At 43.0% G+C, this 20176-nt stretch overlaps 1 protein-coding gene across 1 annotated transcript in view; it reads right to left on the bottom strand.

Annotated features, from left to right (window-relative positions):
• LOC126259867 (spondin-2-like) overlaps nt 1–20176 on the bottom strand; it is a 614486-nt gene that overhangs the window by 7405 nt on the left and 586905 nt on the right. Inside the window, exon 5 of the mRNA XM_049956926.1 lies at nt 2042–2390. Coding sequence (XP_049812883.1) covers nt 2042–2390 — 349 coding nt within the window. The remainder of the gene's footprint in view (nt 1–2041; nt 2391–20176) is intronic.

Genomic DNA, 20176 nt, shown 5'->3' with positions numbered 1-20176 from the left:
CCTTTGCCGTTTTATACGCGCACGTGCTAGTGTTGCAAGTCCTGTGGATCGCGCCACAGGTGGCTGCGAATCAGTAGGGTGACGGAGCATAAATACACTTTTCTGCTTCGAATCACGTTCAAAGTTTGTCGAATGGTTTTGAACGGTCCTTACTGTTTCGACTGTGCATACCACAGCAAAAATGGCAGTCGTGCTACACTCTAAAGGGACAGCTCACACGCTATGGGGTTACAGCGCCACGATGTCCTTAGAGAAGGAGTAATCGTCCAGGGGTGTCAGCAGTGTCGAAAGCTGTCAAGAACGTCCTCCTGTTGCTCATCCCACTGCGAACTGTCGTTTTAGTTTTCGACCTATGAGTCTGTGGAAATCAATGCTCCAAGGGAAGGGATGGTGTCACTTACGCCATTTATGCCATCTCCTGAAGCCTTGGGTATCGCGGTTCTGAAACCCATTGGCTTCAAATGGCTCTGAGCACTATGGGACTTAACATCTGAGGTCATCAGTCCCCTAGAACTTAGAACTACTTAAACCTAACCAACCTAAGGACATCACTCACATCCATGCCCGAGGCAAGATTCGAACCTGCGACCGTAGGAGCCGCGCGGTTCCGGACTGAAGGGCCTACAACCGCTCGGCCACCGCGGCCGGCTCTGACGTCCATTGCAGGAGCATCGAAAGAAGAGTTGAAATGTGGGTAAGAGGAGGGTGTGATGACCTTTGCATCGTGTGACACGTCCACGGTGGCGTTGAGCAGACTTGTGGTGAAATTTCGTGCCAATGCGACATCATTAACCAACTTATACTTCGTATCAACTTCTGAGCTGAGGCCTTTTCTTTGCCTGTGTCGGCACCTTGGTGTCTGAAGCGTCGCGGAGCCCGAGAGTGACGTCACAGGGCACCACCATTTTTCATCATTACAGAGGAAGGTCGTAGGCACCATTGAGCCAGATTTCACACTTCTACTTCCCAATGGGATACAATTACGGGATTTAGTGTTTTAATCAGGTGAGAATCAACACCCGTTACTTTAGAAAATGTATTGTAACCATCATCTGGCCGGTCGGTGTGGCTGAGCGGTTGTAGGTGCTTCAGCCTGGAACCTCAGGGAAAACACATAACTGACTAAGTGGTTCAAATGGCTCTGAGCACTGAGGTCATCAGTCCCCTAGAACTTAGAACTACTTAACCCTAATTAACCTAAGGAGTTCACACACATCCACGCCCGAGGTAGGATTCGAACCTGCGACCGTAGCGGTCTCGCGGTTCCATACTGAAGCGCCTAGAACTGCTCGGCCACTCCGGCCGCCAACTGACTAACGCAATGGAAAAAGAAAAATGCTCCCTAGCACACGCATTACTCGAACCCCGAGCCCTACGAGTTAAAGTCGCGCACGTGGTCCCGGAGCTACAGCCACGTGCATAATCGACTTGGGTTGTAATGACCGGGTGCGACAGACCGATAGGCTCAACTGCTGCATGTGCGGCGAGGTACGTCATATGGTGACGTCACATGTTAAACATTTGTCATCCACTTTTGGGGTATTTCCCGACATTTGCAACGCGATGTGTCTTGTATTAAATTACTTGTCTCAGTGTCATCTTCGCCGCGTCAGGGGTTTTTGAATTTTAGTTAATCACCCTATGTTGGTTAAATAAAACAGCTGATGGTTAAAAAGCGTTTTATAAACAATTACGGGGCTGTGCAAAGATAGAGAGGTATGCACAGGATAGACTGTCATAGAGCCCTGCCTCAGACTAGTCTTCAGAGTAAAGACAGCAGCCGGCCGCGGTGGTCTAGCGGTTCTAGGCGCTCAGTCCGGAGCCGCGCGGCCGCTACGGTCGCAGGTTCGAATCCTGCCTCGGGCATGGATGTGAGTGATGTCCATAGGTTAGTCAGGTTTAAAGTATTTCTAAGTTCTAGGGGCCTGATGACCACAGATGTTAAGTCCCATAGTGCTCAGAGCCATTTGAACCATTTTTTAAAGACAACAACAGCGATAGCCGTAGTATTATTTGGGGCAGTATAGTGTCGGGTACTGACTGAGTTTCCTGCGGGCAGCCTTCTTGTTGTAGCGCATGATGTGCTTGCGCAGCGCCTTCTTGTCCCCGCGCTTGAAGACGAGGGGCAGTGGGGCCGGCGGTGCGACGCTGCTGGTGCTCGTCGCTGCAGCCGTGCTGGTGGGCGGCGAGGAGGCCGGCGCCGGGGGCGGCGTGGACGCGGGGGCGGGCGCCGGCGCCTGCTCGCGGCGCTCCTGCTCGATCTCGTTCTGCAGGTCGTCGTTGTTGGTGGGCGGTGGGGGCGGCGTGGCGGCGGGCTGCGGCACCACCAGCTCGTAGCGCAGGTCGTCGGCCGCGTGCTCGAACACCGCCCCCAGACGGTACTCCCGCACCTGTGGCAGACACAAAGCAGGCGGCGTCAGTGCAGAGCTCAGCGACAGGCAAGCACCACGAGAAAAGAGTACATACACCACGAGTGCTGACACTAGTTTGTTCCAGTGGTGGTGTAGCAGCGGTAGAGCAGATGTAGACACAAACAACGACAATCCCACAACAACACAGTCATCGTAGGCTAAGAAAAGTCTGCTGTAGGGATGTTTCAAGCAAAACCAATCCGTAGCACGATAGGGTAAATGGCGGAGAGCTGGACCGCTTTTCTTTTCAACATTAAACTTGGATGTTTTTCAACTTTTTTTGACTCCCGGCGGCATGTTAGTATAGAGAAGTGGTGGTCAACCTGTCGATCGCGATCGACCGGTTTCATGATGAATAAATCGGCTCCATTTATACTTGACTAATCCTATACAGATAAAATCGTACACACGACCCGGGTTTCAGGATGTGAATCCCATCGTCAATCTCCGCCTCTTTCGTGTCTAGCTGCATTTCAACGCCTTTTAACGCTCGCGCCAAGCAATAGTTTTTCCTCATACATGGCGAGGTTACCAATCGTTAACTAGGCCAGTTGTGAGCGGGGTTAGTCTGAGTGGGGCGAGAGCTCAGGGTCCACTATAAGATGAAGTGCCGCGTTTTCTGTGTGAGGGAACAAGCCTCGCCTCCAGTAGGCAGCACATGCCTGGTTTTTTCAGTTTCCACGTAACAACTATGTGCTTGTCGGAGGTAATAATCAGCCGAATACTTTATTTTATCGAAACCAAGGTTGCTGTTCTTATTGACGTGTCAAATAACCGCCTCATCTTTCAGACTGAGTAAGATTTGTTGCGACAAATTATTCAACAGATTAGAATAAAACGCCAATAATGTGCAAAGCAAAGCCAAGTATCTCACTAAACTTTTTCAGCAGTTGTGATGCTGTCTATATAAGTTTTTTTCGCAATTGTAATAACTTGAAAACTGAGTATTAGGCCTGCAACTTTTGACGCAGAAGAAATTATCTTTTATGTATTTTGTGTAGTTAAAATGATTAATTTTGGCTTGCGAATGTTGATCCTCTGAAACCTTTATGAATTTTTAAGTGAGTAGATCGCTATATGGACTAAATTGCATGTAGTATATCTCAAGCCTAGAAGAGTTGAGCATCTCTGGTATAGAGTGTCATATGAACTTAAGTACAACTGAGCCAATGCTACTTAAAATACAGGAGATATGATAAAAGGAAAATGTACATGAGTGATCCATGCGGGAGATGGACCCCAGTGTATTGGGGGAGATGGACTAATGTATAAATGGCTTCACATGAAGAAAAGAGTGAATTAAAATTACATATTTTATTTCGAGTATGTTGTAATTAATACAGAATTTTACTGTTAAATATTTAAGTCGAAAACAATTTTATTAGCTTATCATGAAGCTTGATTGAACATTGGCTTTTCTAATGAGTTTTTCATTTTGTTCACGCATTAACCTGTCTATCTCTCATCGCAGCGATAAAATTTATCACCAAATACTGAACAACAGTAAGGCGATCATCGTGAACAGGAAACACACCGAATCCAAACGTTATTGTTCTTTAGTTTCGTCATAGATTCCACCATACCTCACACATTCATCTTCATCCCATTCATCAAAGTTTTTTTTAATCATCTACAATGCCTGCATCTGATTAATACGGTGAGCTATTTGCTGTAGTTTTCATTTTTAGTTGTTTTAGTCTGTCTTTCTCTTCAATGGTATTTTTATTTGATGACCTTTCGGGCTTTTTTCCTGTTCCTTTCTTCTTCATCCCTCTCTTTCTTTACAGTTTCAATATTTTCAGCAGAGATTAGCGCTGTGGATACAGTTGCTGCCTTCCTCTTAAAATTCATCGTTTTATCAATAGAAGGAACGTAATATTTCTTCTCAAGTATTGTCTCTTTTTACTTAGGAGTCGTCGGTTTTGAGGGGACAATCTTAGAAGTTTTCGGTTTAGTAGGAATGGAGCTCGAAGTTGTGTCCTTGAAAGAATCTGACTTCTGCAGATAAGTCTGGTCTTTTGAAGCGTTTGCGATCAGTAGGTCCTTTGATGAGCTTTGAACTGATTGGTTGACCCGCGTGTAAGATTCAGCTCTTCCATTTGTTGGTACAGACGTATCTTTCGATAGATAAGCATAGTCTGGGAGTGGGGCCATCTTCAGTGCCTTGAAGCTAGATTTACTTGTGCTCCATCTCTCTCATATTAAAACAAGTGGTCCATCTCCCCCAAATAACACTGGTCCTTCTCTCTCCATTGTCTGGGAGAGACGGACCACCCCCTTATATCTGCAGGTAGCGAACTCTGTGGCCATTTTAGGTTACTTTCATTCCTCACCTTTCTCAAACTCGCAGTAAAAAAATGCATTAATATCGTGCAAATTAAACTTCAATACTAAAATCATGTAACCGCACCAGCAAACTTTTCGGCTTACCAGAACAAAAAATGAAATTTTTCTCCAGGACTAACAAGAAAATTACAGCAACACGTTTGCACCACGTTTGTTCAGAAAAGAGCTTCCACGGAAGTAGTGGGAGCTACTCTGTAGCGGCGCATTTGTGAAATACGCTCCTGGTCTGCCTCAACCAGTGGTCCAACTCTCCCGCACTTACCATGCCAGTATTACACGTAAACATCGTACATAATGAAAAGTTTAATGAACTTGCAGATAATATTAATAATAACCTAAGATTTTCCGCATAGTTAGCAGCTATGTATAACGAAGCACTGTCCGAAAAAAGCTACACAAATATTCAGTGAGATCCAGACAATACTGGAAAGTAGCCCAGAGATCAGGCTTAAATGTTCAAAAATGAAAACTGTGCACTTCACTAAATATGTAATATCCTATGATTATAATATGAATGAGCCACAGTTAGAATCTGTCAATTCATACAAATACCTGGGTGTAACACTTCGTAGCGATATGGAATGGAACGATGACGTAGGCTCAACTGTAGGTAAATCAGATGACAGACTTCCACTTACTGATAAATACTTGATAAGCGCTATCAACCGACAAAGAAGATTGCTCACAAATCACTCGTCCGACTCTGTCTGGAATGTAGCTATTGTATATGCAATCCGTACATAACAATACTAACAGGTGATATTGAACGTATGCAGAGAAGGACAGCAAGAACGGTCACACACTTATTTCACCTGTGGGAGAGAGTCACGGAGATGCTGAAGAAACTGCTGTTTCAGTTTTCACTACTAATAATGATACGACATGTATTTATCATCTCCACATGCTTCTATTACCGTATACCTTCAGTCATGTCAGTTTTCGCTATTAGAGGAGGTGATCTTAATTTTGACTAAGACCTAAAGTTTGGCTAGTTGGATATTTGGACGGGAAGGTGCTGCAGTCTAGCGGAAACAACGTAAAACAGCGCTTCAGGCCACATCAGTTGCTCTTCATAACCGTCAGTTCATTGTCGCAGGCGACTGTAGTAAACATTAACTCAGTTTCGATTATCTTAAATTTTTTGCAGATAATCATTGATTATATGGTCTGCTGGCTCGTTTTATGGGTCTGTGGCCACCTTTGACCAAAATTTGTAAAATAATGAGTAAAATTATTAATTAAAAACGTAAAAAGCAAATTCATCAATATTACCCTTTTTTAGTTTGACAGATATGTGTATGGCTGCGGTTCCCTAGTGGGGACCCAGCACGTAGTTTAGTGTTGGTGGATGCTGCCTCTCTGTTCCAGTGTTTCTGCAACACTCCGGAGGGCGCGTACGCGTCGGCTCACGGCGTTCGATGCGCAGAAATCTTTTGCGCAAGATATTCCGAAATGGCACGAGCTCAGTCGAACAATTAGAGCTCTCGTTGGCATATATGTGGTCCGAGACGACATTCGATATTAAACTTCCTTCGTGAATGTTTCATTATTCGCTTTCGACACGTATGTTACTTCCAATGTGGACTGGTCGCTGAAGTTGGGATAACTGAAGAAGCGAGCAGTTTCTCAATAGCCTTCACAGCAAGGAAAGTTCCCGGTTCAAATTAATGTGGAGGGACGACGGCCAAATGAAGAACAATCACTTGAAGCGCCACAGCCGGATTTATTGCGCGAAAAGTCTGCAAGTGCTCCATTAGCTGCAAAACCCTGTGGAAGTAGAGTAACTAAAAAGGGTAAGTACAACGAAAGCTATTTAGAAATGGGCTTTATCGATACAGAGGAGAGTAAAGCTCAGTCCGTAATTTATACGCGAGTCGTTCCGAACACTTCGATGGTTCCAGATAAATTGCACCATCATTTTGAGGGCACTCATCTGGACTTCCAAACTATATTGAGTTTTTCAAGAGGAAGAGCACAAGTCAGCTGCTTCTCAACACTGCAAGAAAACTCATGCAAAAACAATTAATGAAATCTCATTAAAAGCTTTTTTCTTGGTAAATTATAGAGTAGCAAAGACAAGCAAAACTCATATCATTACGGAATATCTCATGAAATCGTGTTTCAGCGATACTGTTTCTTCTATGCTAGACGAAACGGTAGTAAAACTTGTCTCCTCAGTGCCACTATCAAACTATAAAGAGAGGAATAGTTGACATGTCAAATGATGAGAAAGAATCTCTGGCTTCCTGCATGCAGCACAATTCAGTTTCTCTCCAAAAAGATGAATCTACTGTCCTTGCGGGATTAGCGATTTTATTTTGTCCTTTATGAATACTCGGGATGTTTCGAAGAGGACCTCTTTTTGTGCAGACCACTACCTGACAATACAACAGGTGCTGAATTATGCCGTTTCTTGGACGATTTTTTGAAGACCAAGGAAATTTCATGGTCTAATTGCATCCATGCGTGCACCGATGGGGGGAAAAACTATGACGAGTCCAACGGTCGTAGCGATAACTAAAATAAAAGAGAGCTCAAAGGATTGCAGTAGTAGTCATTCTGCTCTCCACAGAGATGCTTCAGCTACGATATAAAATGCCTGCTTCCTTCAAAAAAGGTTCAGATAAATCCCTCGAAATTATTTATTACATAAAGTCAGGTCCGTTGAAGTCAAAACTTTTCATAATACTTTGTCAGGATGTGGGAAACCTTCATCGTTCCCTGATTATCCATACAGAAGTGAGGTGGCACTCACGTGGAAATACTCTGTCTCCATTATATGAATTACGTTTAGAAGTACTAGATTTACTTTTAGACCAGAACAACAAATTGGCAGATCTTATTAGTGACAAAAATTGCCAACGTATACTTGGTTATTTGGCAGATTTTTCTTCAAAATGAACGAAATGAAGATTTCACCTCAAGGGAAAAGTATAACAACGGTCACCACCAACGACACAGTTCAAGAGGAAAATCAATTCTTGGACAAAGAGTGTCGGGGAGGGAGAGGTCGAGTGTTTCCCTCTTCTCTACAATTTTTTGAAAGACAAGACATCGGATGTTGGGAATAATTTGTTTCATAAAATCCTCGAACATCTCCGAAGCTTGACGTCAGCGTTGTAGTGTTATTCCGAACAGCTCAAGATGAGAAGCTGCAGGAATCCGAATGGATGGTCAAACCATTCGCTGTATCCAAAGAGCCGAACATTCTATCGTCGAATAAATGTGAGTTGTTGATATAAATTGCCTTAGACTCAATACAGAAATCTACTTTCGATAGTGACGGTTACTCACGCTTTTGGACCTCTTTGGAAAACAAAATTTCTACCCTCTTGTTGAAAAAGTAAATGTGTTCTGCTTCCATTTACCATAACTTACCTGTGCGAATCCGGATTTTCGATCTATGCCATCAAAAAAACTAAGTACCGAAGCTCTCTAGATATTGAACGAGGCATCCGCCTCCAGATGTCAAGTATTGAACCTGACTTTTCAAAACTGTGTCAGCAGAAGCGACCTCAACCTTCAAATTAGGATTCCATTATTATACCTACAGACTAGTAAAGATTAACATATTTTGTTTCGTGAATGTTCCTGGAATTCAACTTTCATAGGTATATTGTTTATGTTTTGTATCAGTTACTTAATATTTAGTTGAATTCTGTTGGTATTGATATTTTTGCTCCGAAAATTAAAATGATATCCAACGAATGTTGCTTGTCTTTCAATATTCCCCTCCACACAATTAGAAATATGGCCGGCCTAGTGTAATGAATAATGGCACGAAATAATAAGCAACCAGCTGCATAAAAGAAATTTAATTTCTTTACCGGTTTAGGGGGCTTAGTGCCCTTATTCAGAACGTTATACCTATGGCAATATTTGTGGCTATCAACAATAAAATGCATACAGCAAAATGCCATGGTCATGTGGTTCATAGTGTCTGTACACTAAGCGCCGGAAACCGGTAAAGAAACTAAATTTCTTTTATGCAGCTGGTTGCGTATTATTTTGTTATATACGAGTACAGTTCCTGGGGATGCATAAAATATTGAACAATGGGAGTAAATCCAACAGCAAACATCTGAATATAGTGGGAATTCAGACAAATGGTAATGTCGTTAGTTTCATGTTGTTTCCATTCATCATTAAACCAGAGACTCTTGTTTCGTCGTGGGGTTGGTGGAAAAATGGCAGTTGAATTACGAAGTTTTAAGTTCCCCTGGGCTTCGCTCTGAATTTCAACAGTTACTGGGCGCTTGACTGATAAAGGATCCACCATCGACTTTTACCCGAAAAAGGGATCCGTCAGTTAAAAAGGCTGGGAAGCCCTGCTCTAGAAGCATATCATGGTAAGGGTACTCTTAGCTTTAAGAACAGCTTTAGTTTACACAGCAAATATTTTTCGTAGTTTTATAATAAACCTAAATTTTACGTCGTAGTGATGCTCTAAATTTGGTCTATAACGTATGATCTAAGCTTGGGCTATATCCATATTTTGCACCACTTTGTCATTACGACTATGCTTTTCTGTTTTCGTTCTAGAATGCGGAGACCAAAGTCAAAATATATCTCGCAGGGAAAGATGAGGCAATGAAACGAAAAAGATATGACCAACGCGATTCAGGCAGACAGAGATAAAACTATAGGGACAACCTTCTCAAGATTTCCGCCCCTTTCGGATAGTCTTGTATGCTGGGAACATCTGGATTGTCAGCGCCTTTAATTCATTAACCTCAGCCAAACCGGTTTACCTCATCGGTTGTTAGTCCTTATGACGCGTCCCTATGGCTGGAAGAAGGAAGCCAGATACTGATTATTCAGAAAGCATTTTGTATGAAAATAACTTTTCTGATGACTTTTTTGGTGAGTCATGTGTAACATGTGGGCACACAGTGAACGAACAGGGGTTGAAAAAAAAATGTTTTGCGACTTTTGTCCAGAGAATATTTGAAGGACAACTGCGCATCGGCTGGAACTGGTAGCGGCTAGTCTCAACGCGTATGCCCGCCAGCGGACGAGATTCTTCCGCACACGTCCTGCGGTCGGCATTCCTGTCCGCCATTACGCGATACCTCGGCGGAGCGCAAGGCGCACATTCCCTCCGAGGAAAAGTACTACAATGTCCTCTCCTTGGAACTAAAAGGCTTACTTGAATTACCCTGCTAGGGTCCCTGAAAGCGCGCCTTGGTGCGCAACGTGGCTCGAAAATGGCGTCGTTAGCCGCAGGCCACCGAAATGCGGTCCTCACCTCAGCCGAGAGCGAGTAGCGTAACAAGGACGCTCTCTTCCCAGATGCTGCAGCAGGATCTGTAGTCACATTTCCTGATGTATTCTACGCGGTAAGCTGATCCTAAAACTGACCGTGGGGCGGATAAGCGCATTAAACAGCGCAGTCCCGCCGTAGCCAGAGTCGCTACAAAAACCACAAGAGTGTAGTTACAGCGCAAATGCTCGTCCGAAGAGTTGCAGTAAATTGTCTCAGCGGCGTCTCGTTAAGCCCTGCAGGCTTCACTGCGTATTCAGGAGTAAAAGGGTAATACGGACACCGCTGGAATCCTGCCAACGAAATGCAGGTAGAGAGTGCTTAAAGGGGACAATTTACGTAAATATTCGCGCCCCTAGAAATGAATTCTCGAACGACGATGTTTGGCTTCCAGCAAGTATTTAGTTCTCTAGGAATGGACAATGCTTGTTCAGCTCTAGTTAAACTGGCCGCATATGGAAAGCATTATTATCTGTGATAAAATACAGTCAGCGAAAGGTTACTTACAACTTGCGCGGGAACCAGACTGGAGCGCTAACAATCAATGACTTTACACTGAAACCAGTCTCATTTATTCTTCAGTCTCAGTTGCACATTTTCAATTTCATAACATTTTTTGATGACTCTGGATAATCTTGAGACGTAAGTAGCTGCGTCAGCAACCCATCTTGTCTGTTCAGAACTTCATATCAGAGTACTACTATTTAGATTTGAAAACGATGCAGACTGATGGAAACACGTTATGTAATTAAAAATGTGCAACTGTGGCTGACGAATAAATGAGAATTGTTTCAAATACCAGTACAGTTGCTGCTTCTGCCGGGACAAATATGTCAACTGTAATGGATTTCACATTGAATATACTGCACAGTTAACTCCTTTCCTAGCTCATATTTATCGAGATGCTCCTCCGCAGAGAACAGTTGAGCCTGACTGTAAAAGAGCACAGGTCGATCCTGTTTATAAAAAGGAAACTGTAGAATTACCAATATAACAGAATTACCAATATCGCTGACTTTTGACTGTTGTGGGTACCTGGAATATATTATACCTGAAACGTTATGACGTTCCTGATGGTAGACAAGCTGCCCTCAAAGAATAAAGACGAAATCAGGAAACCACCACACTTGTGGAACATATCTTGTTCTATTCTTACAGGATATTCCGAAAGGTTGCTTTTTACAATGTTTTACATCGTCAACTGCCAACGAAGATACGATCACACAGAGTATCCTCGCCGATATGTGACTGGCTTTGGGAATAATTGCTTAAAGAGCCCAGCACGTTATACCGGATGGAAACCGACGGAGGTGGCGCAGTGGTTAGCACACTGGACTCGCATTCGGGAGCGCGACGGGTAAACCTGCATCCAGCCATCCTGATTTAGGTTTTCCGTGATTTCCCTAAATCGCTTCAGGCAAATTCCGGGATGGTTCCTTTGAAAGGGCACGGCCGACTTCCTTCCCTATCTTCGCTAATTCGATGGGACTGACGACCTTGCTGTTTGGTCTCCTCTCCCCAAATCAAACAACTATTGCTCTGGGTGTATTTCTTTATATTTTTTATTGTTTTCGACAGTGAATAGCGGCTCATATTAAATGCGAAAAAAGCATTAGGTAAAGAGAAAGAAAAGTGAGTTTGGGTGTCCCAAAACAAAACATAATACGACATCTAGTGTTATACAAGTTACATACTGGGTGATTCAGCAACTCCTACCGATTTCGTTTTATGCAACCCCCATTACCATCAGGAACGGTATCCAGACAGGCGACTGTCACATAATTGATGTACGTTCCGTCTTAGAGCTTTGGGCCATTTTTAGCAAACGGAATAAAAAGAATGGCTCTGAGCACTATGGGACTTATCATCTGAGGTCATCAGTCCCCTAGAACTTAGAACTACTTAAACCTAAGGACATCACACACATCCATGCCCGAGGCAGGATTCGAACCTGCGACCGTAGCGGTCGCGCGGTTCCAGACTGAAGCGCCTAGAACCGCTCGACCACACTGGCTGGCAAACGGAATCACACTGTAAAAAATAAAAGTGAGGATTGGCCACGAATTACACGGTATTTTTTGACCAAGATGTACCTTACTTCTATCATACTTATCCAACTGTCCCTAATATTTGTTTGTATAATTAGAGGTGTCCTAATACAGCTTTCGACGTCTCTGTTGTAAGTTTATTTCGTTTATAGTACTTCAGCTTTCGTAAATGGTTCAGAAACATTGCCTTACAAAGTGTGGTTCACCATCACAGACAACGAAATTAACATGAGATATCAAAATGGGAAGTGTGGAAGTAAAAAGTTTCTGGTATATAACCTAATGAAAAAGTTTATGTAAGGGTGATTCAGCTGCCGCTACCTATGTCGTTTAATGCAACTCTTCATGACAGAATATTATTGCCAGTTGGCTCTGGAGATGGGAAGCACACTGTTAAAAGGTTGTAGAATAACTAGTAAAGTATATGAAGACATCTTAGATCTACTGTACACATTTTTTTCATGGAACTACTTCAGCACATTAACGCGGCGAGTCATATATTAATCTTTTCATCAGGTTATATACCAGAAAATGGTTACATCCACACTTCCCATCCTGATATCTCCGTTTAATTTCGTTATTTCCAATGGTAAAAAAGCTTTATAATGCAACGTTTTTTAATCATTTGGGAAAGATTAAGTACTATAAACGGAATAAACGTACAGAGACATCCAAAACCTGTATGACTACACCTCTAATTATACAAAGAAAGATTGGAACACTTGGATAAGTATGGCAGACGTAAGGTATATCTTGGTACAAAATGTAACTATTCGTCAGTCCTCACTTGTATTTTTTACAGCAGGATTCCGTTTGCTAAAAGTCACCCAAAGCTCTGAGACTTGTCTTACATCGATTATGATGCTGTCCCCTGTCGGGATACCGTTTGTGATACGAACGCAATGCGGTTTCCATAAAACGAAATCAGTTTGGGCTGGTGAATCACCTTGTGCGGGGTGATACGTTCTTTTGCGATTTTCATAAAATTACATCCAAACAAGCTTCGCTTTATTTTAAACTATCTTTACTGGTTACTGTAACAATATTATTTTTTTTATAATATTGTTTGCTGGGATCATGAACATTTTTTATACTTTAACTTATTGCTGTAAACAGTATGAAATTAGTATCATTACGCATGGTTTTCTTGGTAGTTACGTCATTATTAACGTTCATTTTCACCTAATTTGTACGCAGCACTTTCATTGCCACAAAATATGTTTTACGGTTTTATGTTGTATAGGTACATTGCTATCTTGCTATTCTGTGTACTTTGTTTTGATATTGCGTGATGGGCTTGTCTGTTCTTTTGTTTTGGCGATAGTGGAAGCTCAGAAATGGCTCTGAGCACTATGGGACTTAACATCTGAGGTCATCAGTCCCCTAGAACTTAGAACTACTTAAACCTAACTAACCCAAGGACATCACACACATCCATGCCCGAGGCAGGATTCGAACCTGTAACCGTAGCGGTCGTGCGGTTCCAGAATGAAGCGCCTAGAACCGTTCGGTCACTCATGCCGGCTGATAGTGGATGCGTCTGCTATTCCTCTGGGTGTATTTCTTTATATTTTCTTAATAGTTTTCGACAGTATATAACGGCTCTTATTAAATGCGAAATAAAGCGTAAGGTAAAGAGAAAGAACCGACAGTATACGTTAAATATTTATTGTCGTGTAGTTCCTGCCAAGAACTGCGACTAATCGATATTTTATATGAATCTTTTACACCGCTGATCCTTTCTTTTGTTATCGGTACTGGCTCTTTCCTTAATGTGGAAGAGAGAACGTGTATGTTTTTCTGGTTTACATAGTTTCTGGATGGTCGTATGGTCGTAACTTGAAAACATATCAGCTATCATAAATCTAGTCAAAGAAAAGTATTCAAGAAAACAGCGCTCTTGTATATTGACTTCCTGTGTTTGTATACAGGGTTTTCGGAAATTCCCGTCACAAACTCCTAGGAGTTGTAGAGGGGAGTGAGTACATAATATTTTGAACAGGAACACATGTCTAGGAACGTACTTTTTCCGAGCTACAGACATTTGAAAACATGTTTTCTAGGTAAATGTACGGGGAGGCGGAAGAGAGTGGTTACACTGGATAGGCTGATGTCATGCGACGTTTATGCTACCTCTCTGACCTAGTTCTAGCCTCATTCGTCTGTGAGTGTTCGAGCAACATGGCTGAGTACACGTATGCAGAACACACCGACATGATCCTTCGGAATAGCGAAGCTCACGGTAGTGGACGAGCTGCTCGTCGCCTTTATCAAGATCGTTCTCCACAACGTCCGACTCCATGGTATCCCCTTTTCGCCTCAATTACGCAACGACTTCGGAAAGGGTACCTTCACTGTCAGAAGGCGTGACTGTGGTGCTTCAAGGAGATGCCACACACTCGAATTGGAAGAAATCCTACTGCATCAGATTGAAGAGAACCCGTTAACAAGTACACGATCAATTTCTTTGGCTATTAATGAGTGGAACTGTAGAAGAAATCATGTAATGGGCCATGCCTAATAAATTACTTGTAAAAGTAGTCGCGTTACCAACGTGTTCTCAAATCGTTGCAGCACAGAAACGGTACGTTTCCGAACAGGGGTTCCAGTTCCAGTTCAAAATATTATCTATTCACTCCCCTCTACAAGTTCTAGAAGTTTGTAACGAGAATTTCCGAACACCTTGTATAAATTTGAATATACTTTGGAATGGCATCAGAGATAGCCATTCTCTCTCTCTCTCTCTCTCTCTCTCTCTCTCTTTCTCTGTCTCTCTGCCCCATCTATAGAACCTAGTTTGATATGGCTCTTACTATTTTGAATATCACCTGTCCATTACTCTTTCTTCTTATTAAACTTTCATTCCACTTCTTTAACCAATACAAATCCATATAGTCTCTCGACTAATATTGGAACTGCTACTTAATACGTTAACTATTATTATTATTATTAATGTTATTATTTCTGTTATTATGCTGAGGTATAACTTTTTAATCAATCAAAACGTGTAACAACTTGAAAAGATGTTAACACAAGACATATTCTAAGGGAGCGTATATCTAAAGGAAGCAATAACATCATTTTAAAAAATAAATAAATACTCGTAAATCTGTTGACTTGCGGAATCGACATGTTGTTACCATATCATCGGATGCAAAATCAATTCATATTGTGAACAAATAATGAAGGTAAACTATTTCATTATTTGTTCACATGGTAATCAAAGAGTGATCTATTCATACTAATGCGTGTTGCCGAAAATAATTTCTAGTGTTATCCCAACCAGAAATTCAGAGAGAGCTTGCAAGGAGAATTTCGTCCGATTCCGCAGAAACAACATTAAGGAAAAGAGAACCAAAATTACTTCATTTCATATTCAAGTTGAAACAATTAGAAATCCATACTTATTTATCAAATATGAAGACTAAATTATTAGGATAGTACACGGTGAACGTCTTGAGCACGTCATCTCGTTTAAATAATGTGGTGAAAAGGGAATGTGCCACATCATGAAACCTTGGCCATTTTTACCAAAGTCATACTTTAGTATTTTCATGCTTGTAGTATATCTTGATAGAAATTTCATCTGTAAGTGAGTTGATCTTCAGCATTTTCAGTACAGAAAAATGAAGAAAGGTGTAAATTCATGATGGCTGTTTGGTATATATAACATTACTGGAACTTAGAATCCGCAACACAGCATGTACAGAGGATGTATTACAATTTTCCGTCTTGGAAAAAGGGTCGATTCATTGGCATGAGGGACGCAGGAGCACCATACCAACAGATTCATAAAGATCGTTGCTGCTATATTACTATCAATATGGTATCCATCACAAAGAATGGACACCACTGTTTCCGAATCAAGTGCTACCAAGAAATCTATATACAGGGTTTCTACGAAATGTTGCGACAAACTTCGAGGGGGTGTAGAGAGTGTCCTGAGAAACAAATCAAGGATAGGAATCCGTGCCCAGAAACGTCATCCGACGACGCTACAGAGCGTCGAAGTTATAGGCGCTGGCGCCTGTCACTAGGCAGCCCCTTCGGCAGCAAACGTGACTCTGTGCGTTGCGTAAAAGGCCTTGTATCCTATGAATGCGATGCTCCTTAGTGGATGACGGTTTCAGAGACGGATTTCCATCCATGGTTTTTTTCCTGGAACCCTCTAAAATAGACAAGGTTTTCGGTATTAGGGCGAAATATAAATTGCAGATGGAAATCCCTGTCCGCAACCGTCATCCACCGAGGCAAGAGAGCAAAGAATTCATAGGAAACGAGGTCTTTCTACATGGCAGCTAGCTCCATCTTCGCTACTGACGATTGTGGCAATCATTCGCGATCACTGAACAACGAACAAGATTGTCAGACGTTTCTCCTACAGTCCGTCAGGGCACAAAGTCACGTTTGCTGCCACAGGGGTTGCTTATTGGCAGGTGCCGGCGCCTATAGCTGCGAATCTCTGCAGTGTCGTTGGATGACGTTTCCGGGCACGGGTTCCTATTCCTCTACACCCCCTCGAAGTTTATCGCAACATTTCTGGGACACCCTGTATATTGAACATGTTCATCGGAAATGTTACATTAGGAACACGTTGTATGATACGCACTGAAGACGAAATAAAGCATAAAACATCTAGAAAGGTACTAGTTACAGAGCCGCAAGAGTACTAAATTATTATAAATCTCTAAGGACAAGGAACGAAGTCCACCTGAGTCGCAGAATAACCTTAGGGGTAAGTTTTGTGATTTATTGTTTCAAATATCACCATCATAAGTCGATGTGCTCATTTCTGAGCATCGTGAGCCCATGAACCAAACGACTCCATCCTGGACGATTACCAACTTCTCTTAGAGCCTGCTGAAGAGATAGATTCAAGATCTTCTTGATTTTATCAATCCACCTGTTCGTTGACCTTCCTCTCGCCCTCTTACCTCCGATCTTCCCTTCCAGTGCTATTTTATTTTGGTTTTCTCCATCCCCTCTCAAAATGTGGCGAAGAACTGGGTAATTTTTTTACTGACACGAGAATAAAGACGCGTGGAGACATTCAGCTGCTCAATAACAGTCATATTTCTTCTTTTTTTGGTCAGTCCTATGCACAAATTGCTGCACCACCACCAAAGCTGTAATGCATCGACGCACTGTTTTTCTCTGGCCTTAAGTGTACATGCTTCGCAACCATGAAAGAAGATGGAAAACACGAGACTTCCAATAAACCGGACCTCTGTGGTGTTTGTAGTGCTCTGTTCTACCAGATCTTGGTAATCTTCTTCATAGCCACTCCCTTTAGCGTGATCCTTCTTCTTATCTTCACAGCTTCCCGTGTCACAGACGGTGGACCCAAGATAGATGAAAGAATGAACGACTTCCATTTCCTCCGTTCGACGAGCAAGTTGAACCTGTACTCCTCGATCAGTTAACATGAGTTTGGAATTGGAGAGATCGAGGTTCAGTTCAAATGGTAGACTTATGTCCTTTTGTTAAAAGCTCAGCAACTTCGTCTTCGCTGCTGGCTAAAAGAACGGTGTCATCAACAAATCGGAGGTTGTTAGTAATTTTACAACGAATTGAGATGGCTTTAGTCCAACCACCAAGACCTTTCCTAATGACAAGTTCTATACAGATGTTATACAGTGGGGGGGGGGATATAAGTCAATCCTGTTTGATACCTTTTGATAAACTGAAGAAATCAGACGCGCCTTCTCTTGTCTTCAAAGCTGATAGGTGAATTATTGGCTCTGAGCACTATGGGACTTAACATCTGAGGTCATCAGCCCCCTTGAACTTTTGAACTATTTAAACCTAACTAACCTAAGGACATCACACACATCCATGCCCGTGGCGGATTCGAACCAGCGACCATAGCGGTCGGGAGGTTCCAGACTGTAGCGCCTAGAGGACTGATGACCTTAGATGTTAAGACCCATAGTGCTTAGAGCCATTTGAACCATTTGTAGCACCTACAACCGCTCGGCCACAGCGGCCGGCGCTAGGTGATTATTGTACAGACGCCTACTCAGTGCTGTCAAGTGTGATGTGACACCAAACTGTGCAACACAGTCAAAGGCTTTCCTGTAATCAAGAGAGCAGATCAAGACAGGAACAAAAACTCTCGAGGTTTCTCGGTTATTTGTCGAATCTTGAGAATCTGTTCACGAGTTCCTTTTCCTTCCACAAAACATGCTTGTTATGTGTATATATATGAGGCTGAATGTATGGCTTCAAACACTGGTTCAGTTCGTAGAGCAAAATTTTGCTTGCTAAGGTTTGGAGAGCAATTGTTCGGTGGTTGGAGTTGTTCCTGATTGACCCTTTCTTATGTAGTGGGATGAAGAGAGACTTCGACCAGTTTCAAATACATCAAAGAGGAAACTGCACTATCGGTTCACCGTGGTGTTTCAGTGCACTCTGAGCTGACTGGAGAAGCTGTCGCTCCGGGCGTTGTAACAGCGACAGCTACTGTCAATTTCGCAGCGCTGCCGTTCCAGATTTGCCGCTTCAGCTGAGCTACCATGCGCCCTATTAATGCGCGCTGTTTCTGTACCGTATCGGTCGTCGTGTCACTTGCGGCGCTGTCACACGAGCGCGCGATACGTCCAGCAAAAGCGCGCCGGAATAGCGGCGCCTAGTTCTTGCAGCTGTCGGGCGTTGCAACAGACGGCCGCTTGTTTTCCTGGAGCGATCCCAGCTGCGCCGCACGTGCCAGGGGCCACGCGCCCGGCCAGCCAGCCGCAAGTGCATTGACTGGCGGCTGCCCCATGTGCACTCCCTGCTGCTGCTGCTGGTGTTACGTACACTTCATCTGTGACGGTACCCAGCATTACGTAAGTTTGTTCTTCAGTGGTGAGTCCAATGTCACAAAATGTACGGCTTTCAAGTTGCTGAGACGGCACACAGCAAGTGACTGACGAATCAAAAGAGGCATAAGTTATCCACAATTCACTGGAAGTGAGCTAATGGATTCACTGTACATACGCGCAGCATTTTCACGCCATTATAGCGTAGTATCAGTCAGAGATGTATTTAAGATGGCCGGCCGCGGTGGTCTCGCGGTTCTAGGCGCTCAGTCCGGAACCGCGCGACTGCTACGGTCGCAGGTTCGAATCCTGCCTCGGGCATGGATGTGTGTGATGTCCTTAGGTTAGTTAGCTTTAAGTAGTTATAAGTTCTAGGGGACTGATGACCACAGATGTTAAGTCCCGTGATGCTCAGAGCCATTTGTATTTAAGATGGAACTATACATTTACAAGAAAATGTGTTATTATGGGCACCCCTTCCGTTTTTGAGTTAAAGGTACTTTCTTTTGAGAAAATTCTAGGTTTTTTGCCTTCACTAACAACTGTTGCAGCTTTATTCAATAATAGGAGGCAAAAGAAACAATTATATGGATTATTTATATTTGAAAGCGACTATTCACAGAAAGCTTACAAAATAGCACTAAACATAAGTATGGGATATGCACAAAAAGGTAAAAATTTTGGAACAATATTTTAATAAAGATGAATAAACCATTAGGAAACAGTAGACTAATCTACCAAGATCAGTTTCTTGGCTCTGATGGCTCTGAGCACTATGCGACTTAACTTCTGAGGTCATCAGTCGCCTAGAACTTAGAACTAATTAAACCTAACTAACCTAAGGACATCACACACATCCATTCCCGAGGCAGGATTCGAACCTGCGACCGTAGCGGCCGCTCAGCTCCAGACTGTAGCGCCCAGAACCGCACGGCCACTCCGGCCGGCCCATCAGTTTGTTCATTTAAGCATTTTAAATTATCATCGAATCAAAAATTATCTACAAAAATTGCGGACTTAAATTACTCGGTTGGCTCCAGGACAATCTAAATGCCCACGTTTGGCACACGATGCACAGAAGCCACGCTTCTTCGCAACTGTCTTGAAAGAATTTTTCATCACCGAAGGTGCACGTTGAATCGCTGAAGTCTGTTGTAAGCCCACGGTTGATATCAAGCTACTTATCGCTGTCCACAAAGAGACGGTCACAGGAATGTGACGAGGAATCGGATCGTTTCGTGGTTGGAATTTTTAATGAAAGCCTTTGGCTCTCCCACCCCTGCCCACTAGCCACCCTCCAACCGCAGA

This window comes from Schistocerca nitens, chromosome 5 (assembly GCF_023898315.1).
Source record: "Schistocerca nitens isolate TAMUIC-IGC-003100 chromosome 5, iqSchNite1.1, whole genome shotgun sequence".
NCBI classification, from domain to species: Eukaryota; Metazoa; Arthropoda; class Insecta; order Orthoptera; family Acrididae; genus Schistocerca; species Schistocerca nitens.
This window is presented reverse-complemented; position numbering and strand designations above follow the sequence as displayed.